This window comes from Cloeon dipterum, chromosome 1 (genome assembly GCF_949628265.1).
Source record: "Cloeon dipterum chromosome 1, ieCloDipt1.1, whole genome shotgun sequence".
In the NCBI taxonomy this organism is placed as follows: Eukaryota; Metazoa; Arthropoda; class Insecta; order Ephemeroptera; family Baetidae; genus Cloeon; species Cloeon dipterum.
Window position 1 is genome coordinate 32,979,699 of NC_088786.1, and position 14,008 is coordinate 32,993,706.

General features: G+C 40.3%; 1 protein-coding gene across 2 annotated transcripts; it reads left to right on the plus strand.

Annotated features, from left to right (window-relative positions):
* Positions 1-1,330: 1,330 nt before the first annotated feature.
* Positions 1,331-13,972, plus strand: LOC135934794 (uncharacterized). 2 transcript variants are annotated; one of them, XM_065476782.1, is made up of 8 exons: positions 1,331-1,404; positions 1,464-1,685; positions 5,646-5,760; positions 6,636-6,891; positions 7,276-7,394; positions 8,341-8,463; positions 10,109-10,205; positions 12,486-13,972. In XM_065476782.1, exons 2-8 carry the CDS (start codon positions 1,675-1,677, stop codon positions 13,298-13,300), a joined length of 1,536 nt encoding a protein of 511 aa, XP_065332854.1. In that variant the 5' UTR covers positions 1,331-1,404; positions 1,464-1,674; the 3' UTR covers positions 13,301-13,972. The 2 variants fall into 2 exon arrangements, with proteins under 2 accessions (XP_065332854.1, XP_065332853.1); XM_065476781.1 differs by having other exon boundaries at positions 1,339-1,685.
* Positions 13,973-14,008: the final 36 nt, after the last annotated feature.

The following is a 14,008-nucleotide window of genomic DNA, read 5'->3' on the forward strand; positions in this document are numbered from 1 at the left end:
TGTTGATTCTTTTTTTAGCTGCGATACTGCGGCAATATTTAACCTGCTCTTTTTTATTAGTGCCTAAAAAAGTTGAGTATATATATGACGCAAGTGGTAAACCGGTCTCTAATTTTCTCGCGACGATCAAATCGAATGAGCTGTGTCTCTATGCTCCTTGCGAAGACCGGTGTGACTCCTCTAATCAAACGCGTAAGCCTTCTTTTACGTGAACATTTGCGATAATTGATAGCCATTCAAACGTCAAGTATCAAATACCAGTTGGAGGCGGGATCATTTAATTTGTCCTCAAGGAATTAATGCGCTTCGCACCAGTGGTTGAATAAAAAATGTATTTAATTAGGAGCATTTTAAATTTTGATTTTTCCAAGATAGAGCCCAAAACAACAGCGGGAACCTCACTCAAGAGAAATCGTCCCATAAAAATGAGGTATAGTTTTGGACTTATGTCTTTGTTCTAAAATCTAGAATAAAACTTCAACTCGGCTCCTTTAAAAGTAAAAGTATTGAAGAAGGAAATTTAATCCCATTTATGACATAAAACTCCATTTAAATAAATAGGTCAGCAGGACATCTTTGCAACATACTTGGAAATTAAATAGGAAATTTGAATTGAACTCCAGGGATATTAACAATGCTGCCAAACTGATCTGATTCCGCATTTCCGAATGTTTAATTTTTGTATGATAAAATAATATAAATAAAATTTACGTTAAGAGATAGGTCATATTGAGCGGGAAAACAATGACCATCAAATATTTTTTCTATGCACCACTTTACTGAAAGCATGAAATGAATATATAAATAACGCCATTTCTATATCCTTGAGCCAATTTTAAATGCACCTAGTTCCATTTTTATGCAAAAATCGCCTAAATTTTAAATTTGACTGAAATCTTCTGTATGTTCCTTCACTCAAAGATTCAAACCTCAGGACAATGTGAATTTATGAGGCTGGTTTATTAAAACTTTAATCTTAGCAGTTCACCAGCCGATTGTCCAGCAGAAATCGACGGCGAGGCGGACGAACGGACCTTGCTTTCCCCCTCTCCGGGCTCGAGCTCAAATGAAAAAGTAGGCAACATGTTAAGCGCAGTTGTAAGAAACATTGCATACATTTCCCATCAGCAAAATCTCTCCTTTTACGACCCTTTTTATAAATTAACTAAAAAGTCCAGCAGTCGCTACACAGAAGTTAAAACCATTATTTATATTCTGAGGAAAACGATAAAAAAAATAAATCTACTTCCACTGAAACTATTTTATAAAAGAGCCAAAAATATCTGCTAAAATGTTTGACTATTAATTTTCCAGTTTTTTCCAGGCGTGCGGGCGCTTTTCCGCGGGGGCAGGTCGTCGGGCGAGCACGCGCGGCGCTGTGCGGTCGGGCGTCGCAGGTAAAAGGTGCGTGCGTGTGCGGCGAAAGGTGTAAACAGGCGGCTAATCGCGGACAAAACAAACAGAGGCGGAGTCTGCGAGCGGCATTGGCCGCGGCGGGCTCGAGGGCGGGCACCGCGGCGCTCGTCTCCGAGCCGCGGCGCGACCCGCGACCAGTCAGTCGGGCGAGCAGCGCCGAGCCGCAAACACGCGTCGAAACGCACACCCTCGCCGCACGCTCGCTGAACCAGCACCGACCGACCAGAGGAGAACACCCTGCAGGGGCTAACTCAAGACATGGTCATCCTGTGAGTACCCTCACCCCGACCTTTCTTTTGTTTTCTCGCGGTAGCATAGGAAAAAGATTAACAGATAATTTAATTGGCAGCTATTATTAAATTTAATTTTTTTCTTTAAATATTTTTTTAATTGGTTTGATGCTGAGGAAGGGGTAGTTTCTATAAAAAATACTAAATTGAAGACTTTCAAAAGAAATTTTAAATTATTAAAAAAAAATAATCATGTTTCCACGTTTGGAACTCTTTACAAATACCTTCCAAGAAGTCTTGTTCCTTATTTTTATTTTAGAGAAATTTAAATTTGCATATTTAAGATTTAAGGTACGTTGAATGTTGGTAAAAATAATAAAACTTGTCTTGCGAAAGTTTAAAGTCATTTTAAATTACCAAATTAATTCCAATTACAAGGTTGCCAGCATGTGACTTGTTTTTTCATTATAATTGTTAATCTTGGTACCAGAGTCATGCGCACACGTCAAGATAGGAGAAAAAAAGTATCAAAAAAGCACGTGCGTGACACGTCATTTTAATAATAAATCTTTTAAATTACGACATAGACATTTAGAGCTAATTACTCGTCCCCTTTTAATTATTTCGTGGACAAAACGTGGCAGCATTTTTGCTCGTAATGTTCGCATTCCCCAGAGGAAGTAAAAGTCGTTTAAATTTACTCGTTTAAATTTTCCGGCCTGTTATTTTTGTAAAAAAAATGATAAAATGTCAACTTTTGAAATATTAACGAACACTGGACAAGCGTGGAAAATGCGGATTTATTCTTCTATTAAAATGTATTCTTAATTTCAACTCAAACGCGCATGCAATCCGGAATAATCCCGACGACAATTCAAGGAAATTAAAAGCATGCCCATTTCTGTCCGCCGCTTTCAATGTGAACTCTCGGCTCAATCTCATTATGCATGACCACTTTGGGTGATAAAGGCATCACGGCCAGCAAGCTCCTCGTTTCCCATTTATCAAATCTGTGGCTGGCCAAGAAGCAGCAGGTAGCGTGAGAACGGCTCATTCTCTCTCGTGTTCATAGTAGAATGAGATCTTGCTCAAACACGGCGCGCCGGGTGCTCCCAAGATAAATCTGCACGCGTCCACTTCCAAATTTATTGCTTCCATGCTGATGTACTAATAAAATTAGGCGAGAATAAGCGTGAAAATCCACGGATTCCAAATTTACGAGCTTATTAATAGTCAAACTAATAAATGACGGGCTTAGGGAATCCAAAGTATTCGTTCTCGAGCATCGTTTTTCTTATTTTTTGTGCGCACTAAATCATTCATGGCAACACTAATCTTTTTGCATCCAAACGAGAGGTCAAATATTATTTAAAATTAATTTGAATAATTATTCTGGTACTTAGATATAGACTTTAAAAGAATAGGTAAAATCGCCAATAATATTTCTTATCCAATATAGCCGATTGATTTTTCCCTTGCCGTATAAATTTGGAGCATTTTATTTAATTTTTTTTCTGGTACAAGGATGCAATACTTATATCAACAGTTGATGTTTCTTTTGATTCTAGTTTGCAAACAAATTTCCCTTCCGTGACAATAAGATTAGCAATTTGTGCCGAGAATTTTACTTCCAATGATTTCAATTGCGTTCTTGCAACTTGCGACCTCGTCCTCATTTTCATATTTTCAACATACCATAGAATAATTAAAAATTCTTCTATTTCTTCTCAAGTAAGGTAATTCCATGAAATGATAAGTATAAGATGCGTATGAAATAAAATACTTGTGCACATTACATTTTTATTGAATTTGTTTTCAATTCTCTTTCACTTTATTTAATTTTTTCAGGAGTTTCAACGGTATTTGACCTTTTTAGTGCAAGGAATTTTTATCGCAACATAAGAGATCTACGTGTTTTTATTTGCATATTAAAAAATTCATACAAATCCGCAATGTCAAATAAAAATCCATTCAAAGCTCGTTAAACTCTTTCGCCGCACTGAAAAAAAAACCAGGAGAGTAACAAATGTGAGACGTGAAAATTAAAAGCCGTCGTGCACGCGTACGAAATCGGAGGCGACCGCGATTAAAAAACGGGACCACGACGAGCGAGCGTTTTAAAGGGAAAATACGCGGCGCGGTGGCAATCAGTGTCGGCGCGGAATATTTACGCAGACCCAAGTCATTGGCTCATATTTTGCGAGTCACCTGATTCCAAAGCGTAATTTACGACGCGGGGCGCTCTTTTATGCGGCAATAAACGCGACGTGATTGAATCCAAAGCAGCCGGAGCTTCCTCGGCGAAAAATTATAATTTACAACCGGCCGGCTAATTATTGTGAATTTGTAAGCGCTTCGAAAACGAGCCGATTGCCTGTCGTAAATTACACGCGCGCCGAGCAAACACACTCACAACAAAATACAAAATGAGACGCGTTAATTTATCGGTGGCCGTGCCGATTTGATTTGACTTTAGTTAAAACCGAACACGGCCAAAGTCTGCGCATTCTTGGGTGTCACTGCACTCGATTTTCCTGGTTCACCGCCTCTTCGCTAATATCTCCGGATTTTTGCAAGCTGGTAAACTGGCAATTGAAATTTACTCCTTGAATTCGGCCAGTTAAAATGAACTCAGTTCCGTTACTTTTTTAATTAAAAAAAACTCCCTGTTCCTCTCTCGCCCTTTAATTACCTGTGTATTTATCAACTTCCAAGGAATTTCAACGCTAACTTGAACCTCCAGTTAAATTTAATATAATTTTTTCTTTCTTCCTTGCTTGCCATAAATAAATACTTGTTTAGCGGAAAAATGGAAAATTCTTCTGGAGATATGAACGCTGGAGGAAATCGGTTATTGCCACGTTTATGACATACACGCCTGATATAGTCGACGCGGTCGGTGTCTTTCGTCTCTCAAAGTAAAGCTAAAATTATGATAAACATCTAAAGAGGCAGAGGAACGGTGAATGTGCCGCGCGGACTTTCTACTCGCCACGAATCCCTACAAATTTATGGCTTAATTAATTCATAAATCTCGGCGTCTCCGATTAATTACCCGAGATGCTCTCCGCGAGGTATATTTTCCGCGCCGCTCATTTGCATCGGGAACGCGTTAGAAAAGGCCACAAGTAAGTTATCGCCGGGCGTCGACAACAAATAAAAATTCTCCCCCTAATATTTCAGTCACAATATTATATCCTGATTTCGCGTTCCGGACTCGCGAAAATTGCATACCGCGCCACGGAGAAATTATAGATTTATCGCACGTGTCAACATTGAGATTAAAAAACAGATCAAATCGCTTTCTAGCGGTAAAATCCGTCCCCGGGAACTATTTTTGATTCCATATTTTTCAGCCACAAATTGGACTTAATTAGAGAGCTGTCTTGTTAATATTTTCGAGGTGTAGCATTTTTGCATAAAGGTGTAATTAAATTGATTGACTGGCCTTCTTGGTTTAGATGCATATTTAGCTCATTTATGCCACACGAAACTCAATAAAACTTCAGGATTTCCGATAAATTAACTCAATCAATTAATTAATTCTGATAAACCCGTTAAAAATTATTTGATCTGTTCTCAGGCATGGTCACTATCTGCTTAATTTTTAATAATTCTCATAGTTTCCCCGCTGAAATTAATTTAATGTCTTGTTGTCCGATTCATTCATAAAAAATGTCGTCCCAAATCAAAGTACATTGGCCTTTTTAAAAGCCGTTTCGCGATTACAATTTTTACAACACTGTTCGCTCTATTTATAAAAAAGTAACAAGATTGTCAAAGCGAAATCTGCAACCACAGGCTCGTTCGGCTGACCGCTGGGCGGATAATAAAATTAATAAAAACATGCCATTTTTGCCCATTAAAAATTTCATTCAGATTTTTATGGGCAGTAAAATGTTTACGAGACGGCGCGTTCCTCTCCTCTTCTTGACATTGACGCACTTGCCCGAGTTTTCTGGGCCAAACACTGACGATGTGGACGTTTTTTAATTGCAGGCGCGACGCGGGCTCCCCGGCCATGAGTGCAGCTCCACCATGTGGTCGGCAAACAGGTCCGTTGACACCAGCCAGACAGTTTGACTGGGATATTAACGACACCAGCGTGCCCAGGGTAGGTATCCTCTATCTCTCGCGCACGCAGCGTGCTCCTGTGTACGCTTTTTGTCAATCCGTGCACGCGCGCGCTCGACAGCAGTTCGCGCAGCGAGAGCCGCTAATTAAGGCGCACTCAAGACCAATTATCACCCACCAAACATGTTTCGTGTTTACTTTTCTGTTTAATTAGTTATTTTCAAACGTTAAACAAAGAAGAATAATACATGGTATATATTTTTTTAAATAATTTTCATCAAATGGCTGTCTAACAACATTTCTACATCTGTAGATAAATTTAAAAATTAGACTCTGGTCAGAAAATTACCTTGGGGATCACTTCGAATTTCTAGCTTTAATTTTTAACATGTTAAAAATCATTATTAGTGTAATTTTATAATTATTAGCATGGAAAATGTAGATTTTCAATTACTTGAGACCAACTTTTAGGGTTTTTATAATTTTAACAGTTATTTTAAACTGGTTTAATGGAAAATAAATCCACCTGAAAGTCGTCATGTTTGTATTAATTTTATTGGCCAAGGATTTTCCAATCCCCTCACTAAATTTTAGATTTTTTAGCACATGAGACTAATTTTAAACAATGAAGATAATAAATTTAATATTAAAATAACCTCTGATCAGCTTAGAGACTATCATAAAGACGTAGCGAAGATTTTAATAACGATTGAAACAATTCTTGGACCAGAATTAAAACTTTAATTCAGGTTCCAAAACCTTCTCTGCTCGTTTATTTTGGTTCCAAAAGGTTTTTTAAATACACTGCTGCTATCTCAAAACAACTGCGCATGTAGTTCATGAGCACGCATAAGTCGTACTGTCCCAACTGAGCGAATGAAAGGGTTTGTTATCAACCAAAAATAAATTTCGCAGGTGAGTCGCTTCGACGAGTTCTGTGAGTGGGCCAACGACCACTGCCAGTTCGTGTACTCGCCAGACAGCGAGGAGGCGAAGAGACACTCGTCCGGCTGGGCAATGCGCAACACCAACAACCACAACGTCAACATCCTGAAGAAGTCGTGCCTCGGGGTGCTAGTTTGTTCGAGGGGCGAGCAGTGCGTCCTGCCCAACGGCGAGAGGGTCCACCTGAGGCCGGCCATCTGCGACAAAGCCAGGAAGAAACAGCAAGGTAGGTGGTATTTCTTGCATTTAAAAAAGAAAATTTTTAAAATTAATATTTTTCATTCAAAAACGTCACCTTTTCTTTTAGAAGTTTGTAAGCAAAAAAGGGAAATTTCCCACGAAGGTGCACCGTTTTATCTAATCGGAGAATAATTGACGTAGAAAATTTGTATTCAGACAGTATAAAAGTTTGAGGAAGCGGCGATGGGTGGCTATTAAAGCAAACGAGAGATAAAATTTGTGTGTGTGTGTTGGGGATTGGTGCACGTGTGAAGGAACGCCACATTTGCAGACATACATATACACGTGCGGACTAAAGTTCAATCGAAAAGTAGAGTTCCCTTTTCGCTTATCGGGCCACACGTGTGAACGAATAAATTTCTGTCCGCAGGCAAACCTTGTCCGAACCGCAACTGCAACGGTCGCTTAGTCATCCAGCCCTGCCACGGCCACTGCGGATATCCGGTCACTCACTTTTGGAGACACACCGAGTACGCCATTTACTTCCAGGTGAGCTCTTGTTTCTCGGCCTATCTCCCCTTTTTTCTTATTAATTCCATGCTAATTGCCTGATTTGTTCGTTCGACCCTGGAATTAATTTTCGGCTGCAGTTAGAAATTGATATATTGTTTTTTAGACCATAAATTGTTTTCATTGGCACGTGTGTGTTTATTTCTTGGACTGGAGCTATATAGTAGAATAGTATTTTAATTTATATTCTTTTGGGTTTTGTTTTAAATGTGTTGATGGGGCTATGTTAACATTCCTTTCATAGCAATCTTCATCTGATCCTATTAATGTTTTCATCTTGAAGTTACTAAAAATTGTAAATGTATCTATTGTGATCTTGCTTACTAGAATATTTATCATTTACTTTACTGTATTAAAAAGCCTTTAACAATGTCCCAAGCTGCCTGTTATATGACACTAAAATTTGTAATTAAGTCGTAAACCCTTATTTCCAATAAATAATAAATGTTTTAATCAGGAATTTGCTTAAATCTCAGATTTTTCGTCAAATCGATTTTTAGACTAATTTTTTCGATTGAGATGTAGATTGCTTTTAGTTTTTATGCACTAAAAATTTTTGTCAAAATTTTGTCAGACTTAAAATAAAATTTCTACAAGCTCCACAGAATTATATTAACCAATAAAAAACATTTCTTGATTTATTTTGTCTTACAATTAGGCAAACCTGCTATCTAAAAATAAGTCCAATACATTTATATTCAAACTGGTAGTCTTGATTTCATCTCAACTAATTTATGCACACCGCTTCAACGGTTCGTGGTCGTTTTAATTTATAATTTGAAGAGTTTAAATCGTTGTCACTTGCTGAGCTTGCTGATAGTGCTCAGTCGTTTCGGTCCAAATTTATCTCTGGCGCGGCAGTTAGTCCAAATCAGGCGAGTCGGCCGATTAGTTAATGCGAGCCGTGTGTTTTTCGTGCCCGCAGGCCAAAGGACGACACGACCACCCGCAACCTGAAGCCAAGTCGACGTCAGAGGCGCGACGCAGCCAGGTAAACGGCAAACGGGTGCGAGGCATCGCCATGCTGCTCGCCGGCCGAGACTCCAAGGTGAGTTTCAGAGCCCTCAATTAATTCAACCCTTCCGAGATTTATCGCCGCTCTGAGGGTTCTTTAATTGGCCCTTGGGTGACATTTTTCGGCTCTTCAGAAGTGGGCCTTTGTTTGTTTCCCTTTTAATTCGATCCGAAGATGAGAAGCGGCTAAACAAATGAGCCTGTCATTCGCATTCGTGTGCGCACTCAATCTCGGCGACAATATGTGTAACTTTCCCTTTCATCAAGGTTAATTACGCGATTAGCTTCTCTCTTGCACATTACACGCGACTCGAAAAAGGCAGTAGTCACTTGTTTTTAATTTCGTTATTTATGCAGCGTGGAGAGGTTTATGGAGAGTGCGCGGCGACCGCGGCGGCAACGGCGGCGGATAAATTTTATTCTCAATAAAGAGTCTCTCGAGAAAAGCAGCTCATTCAATTCTCTGCTCGCGCCAACCGCAGGATTTTTAATCTGGCAATTAAAATATCAGCGTCATAATTTACTGCATTCCGCCGTCACGAGATTTAATAATAAATTTACTTTATAGGTGATGTTTTTGTTACTATGCTCGGTCCAAGTACGATAGAGATATCATCTGCTGCTCGGGAGAAGAGCCTCCGAGTTATTTACTCTTCGGCCTGCTTATAGCGTTCGAGTTTATATTTAAATTATTACGCACGCTGCGTTGCTTTCTGCGCCTCAAAGTCAGGCAGCCGATAAAAAATCGTTAATTATAAACCATTGAGTAGGCACGCTCGGCAATTAGAAGAGCCGAGATTCGCGTTATTCATTTTTCCATTTCGAGTGAAGCGAATAAGTACACATTCACCTGGCCCGCGAAAGTAATAATTAGGCCCTCGTTCCATCATTGCACGCGGCGAGCATTGACAGATAGGAATCGCCACTCCACCGGGCTTTTTATTGGGACTAATAAATTATACGTGCCATTCGCGGTGGATGAGATTATAATAAAAAGGCTCAAGTGGTTGAGTATCAATTGGAGAGAAACGTCCGATGCCTCCGTGCGTCGATTAATTGGTCTTCGCGCGAAAGGGTTGAGCTGCAACCGACTTTGCTTGCAGAGATGGAAATGATAATTACACGGTTCTATTTTTCGGGTCAGACACTAAACGCTTGACAAGTAGAACTGCCAGGTGAACCCGAGATTTAAACGATTTCTCGACGCTATATTTTGCTAGGATAATTTTTTTGCGGCAGTGAATGGTCAACTGACATCTACTGAGGTATTTAATTACATTAAAAATTAAATTTCTGAAGATTCTTCACTCGAGGAATGCGTGTGTTGAAGAAAAAATTCAAATGCTTCGATTTCCAAGATTTAATAAATAAAAAAACGTAGAAGTGAATTGTCACCATAAAAAACACAAATAAAATATTAATATTTCATCTCTATCTCTCGAAACAGTTATTTTATCTATCGTGCCGTTCAAATTTCACATCCCTCCTCAATCAGAATTCCTGCCGACACTTTGATATCCATCAGCGCGCAAATCCAACATCCCTTTTCCTGACAAATTAGGTATTTCTCCCTGATCTCCTCGATGAAATTTTTATAATAAATTCTGTCCATTTTCGGCAGCGACCCTTGCCGCAATCTGCTTCTCTGATCTCATAAATTGCGCGTTCCTGTGTTTCAGCTGGTCAAGAGGGAGAACATGAGCCGCGACTTGGATTTGACACCTCCCTACATGTGTCCTGAGCAGCCGCCGCCCCTGATACCTGACTCAGATAAAGGTGAGTGCGAACCGTAACTCAGATAAATCTCCTAAACACCACAAAATCGAGAGCCGACTTTATATTTTCAATCGCGGTGCGTTTCGGATTTCTCTAATAAAATTTGTCACCTAGCTGTTGAGCGAAATGGTAATTGAGGCCGATTGTAAAAAAGTCGGTGCGCTAATTTCCAGCAAGGATTTACGCGTGGCATTTTTCTCCTCGACCGGCTATTCGCATAAACTTGAGCGTTTTCTACGATAATTTATTCAAATGGCTTCGAGTGGATCTTCCTCTCATTCCCATTTAGCCGGAGAATGAGAGAAAAAAGCGAGTCGGCTCGGCTGATGAGAGCGCCAAGCAGCGCGGCATCATAAACATATTCATTCGTATTTCATTTGAAGATGAGAGCAGCGCTAGCCTAAGAAGTACATCAGATAATTTTACTGCCGTTTAAAATAATTTCAGCAGCATTGCCGCTGAACATACATCGTAAACAGAAGCATAAATAAACATAAAAATTAAACCGGAATCTGAGGACAGAGAGTGTATGCGTATTTATGCGGCTGCTCCCTGCTCTGGCTCGTTATTTAAAAAGAGCGAGAGAGAGAGAGAGAGAGAGAGAGAGAGAGAGAGAGAGAGAAGTTCAAAATTTATTTTACGTTCGACGTGTCGCGCATCTTTAATTAAATATTCCAATATGGGTTCAAATCTGTCTTGAGGAGAGCCAGTTCTGCGCTGCGGCTCGAGCAATTTCAGATTCGGAATGCATAATTAATTAATCGCGTACGCGCAGCCTGATTATTATCATGCATGTTTTGGCACCTGAAACCATCAATTAGCTAATGGCTCGCTTTTCCCGGCGTGAAATAGGCCGATTAATTCCGTTCGCGCCGCCCAAAATGCTAAATTAGAGCAAACAACACACACGGCCTTTTAATTAACATGGAAATTGTTCCGAAAATAAATAGGTCTGGCGAGACAAATTGAAAGCAGTGCTCTCCTTTAATCAATCTTGTCGGGGTTTCAGGTTTGTCTGTGTGTAGAGACGAGACTCGCGTAACCGTTTAAATTTTACATAGAATTTGATTGAGCGATAAATTCTCAATTGTTTTTAATATCAAATCCTGCGCTGTTTATATATAATTATTAAATCATAATAAACTAAAATTGCAAATTGCTTATTTAAATAAGGCAAAGAGAAAAAATGAAAAGTAAAATTATAGCGTATCACGTTCTTGTACTGGACGGGACAGCGCTTGTTCGGCCCCTCAGGCCTCATCAGCGTGTTTTAACTGCGATCAATTGAATATGTAAAGAATTCTGATTCATTGGCTGTTGAAAACGATGGATCATTGCTAAGCATAAAACAGATAACAACATTTTAATGTCTCCTCTCGCTCTCGCTACAACGGACATTGTAAAAAATTCTAAGGCCCAATATTAAATTTGATTTAAGAGAAGTGGTTTCAAAGGATTAAAATTCACGAAATAAATTTTATGAAAATTGATGTGTGAAATATATTTATTTTGTTCGGTTTATTGATTTTTGTAATACTAAAAATACATGATTACTGAAAATTATGCTGTGAGATGAGATGCTTTTTTTTGCGAGGCGCGCGGTGCTAATATCCGCCACAATACAATTTAAATCTTGAAATGCGCGGTGGAACCAGCTCCAATTAAACGATGTTAATAGAACGCAGTTTAATTCTCAAATGTAGACAATTATTTTAACTCTGTATAAATAAAAAGAAACCAAATTAAAGATTTTTTTAAAAATGTATGCAATTCAGAATTCTCTGCAACTTAAATCTTGTGGCATCAGTTATATATTGATAGTATAAATATACAGCTGATAGCCAATCTGTCTTTGATTTTAAATATTTGATGAAAGCGCTCTTCTATCACATACAAATCTATGAAATGGTAGAAGTTGATTGATTTACAAGAGAACTTGCTCTTTCATCAAAGACATTGAAAAGCTGGTTTGCCATGAATTTATTAAATGCTTCTGTCTTCGACAAAGAGTATCTAGAAAGCAACTCTCTAACAAAAAGTATGTTTTCGCCAATTCTTACGGCAGCCAGGATTTCATATATTTTGGAACGTAAAATGGTATTTTTAAATGATATGCTAATTAGGATCAGGGTTCTAAATTGTGCAAATTGCTTAATATTTAACATGGCCAAATCGCCTCAATTCTTTTAACTAGCAATCGGAGATATTGTTTTTATTTTACTATTTATTGTGTTTTGAAATTTCAGACTGATAACATATTTCTTTCTTTTGCGATTGCAGGTTACAGCAACACAACGTGCTCGTGCCCGCCCTTCGAGTGCATCTGCACGCCGTCGCAGCAGCCGGCACTGTCGTACCACCCCGCGCACCACCTGCAGCAACCCACGGCTGACTTCTGGTCGCAGCCAGGGGACCAGCATCAGCAGCAACCACCTAGTCACCCGAGCGCTGCGATGGACCAGAGCTCCTACTTCCCCTCCCCGGCCGGCGGCGACTACCAGCAATGCACGTTCGACGGCAACAGCAACGTGCTGCAGCACCACCCCCACCCCTACGAGTACCCGGCGGCGGCGACCGTGGTGGAGAACGACGCCTTCGGCCAGATCTTCCAGACGGAGACGCCGATCCGCGGCAGTGGCGGCGAGTGCGGCGCCCTGCTGGCGGCGCCGCCCGAGCTCTACGAGCCGCAGCCCAACACGCCGCCGACCTTCACCGAGCTCTGCGAGGTCAAGTCCGAGTTCTCCGAGGTGGTCAAGTCGGAGCTGCAGCACCAGCACCAGCAGCAGCAACCCTGGGGCAACCCCTACGACCGGCACTACCCCCGCGGAGGCGGCGGCGGCGGTGGCTACTTCGAGCAGCAGCAGAGGCTGGACGAGCCGATGATGATGTCCGAGGAGGATGACTCGCTGGCCACGGTGCCCTCGGAGGACGCCCGCGTCATGCCGCACCACCAGCACCACTACCTGGCCGCCCCCAACCACTACCACCACCAGGTCGAGTCGGCCGCCCTCCACCACGGCCACTACGAGGCCCTCATGGGCGCCTCCGACCACTTCAGCTTCCACGAGTCCATCAGTAGGCACCTCCACCACTGAACCCAAGAACCCCCACAAAACTTTTAATGAAAATAAATAAATGCTGGATTCTGCCAGTCAGTGAGAAATGTTGATTTCTGACCAAAAATGATAAAGCAGCAGGACTCGTCGATTTTGAAGCTGAAACCTTTTACCTCTGTTTTAGCGATTTTAGACATCTGGCCGCGCAGATGCGAATTTTACTCAAGAGGGTGGAACTTACGAATCTCATGTTATGTGTATTTACAAATGGAGCATTCCGAAAATACGATTAAGTTTTTACATAGGAATCTTGTGTCTGTTGACTATGTATTACTATTTCATATTTTATACTGTAGAGGAAAATGATTGAGTTGTGGCGTTTTCGAGATTTTTGTACCCAAAGTGTTGCATTATATTTATTTTGTGAGCCGCTCCAATCATAGAGTACGTATCTTGTCATCAAAAAGGTTCTTTGCCTTTTGCACGTAACGCGCTTTTCACACAGCACAAAACGAGTTTGCATACTTGATGTTCTCATTTAAATTAATACACAGTTGTTGACTGTTAAGAATGCGTCAGTCTCATTGAACCATTAAATGCGTGTTGTACAAATGCAGTTGTGTAATCAATGCATGTAAAAATGTGGATATACATATTATACTATTATCTATAATGTCATTGCGCAATAAATCACCAAAAGGTAAATCTTAACTTGAAATGTTTTATTGGTTGGGGGAAAAAAACGTC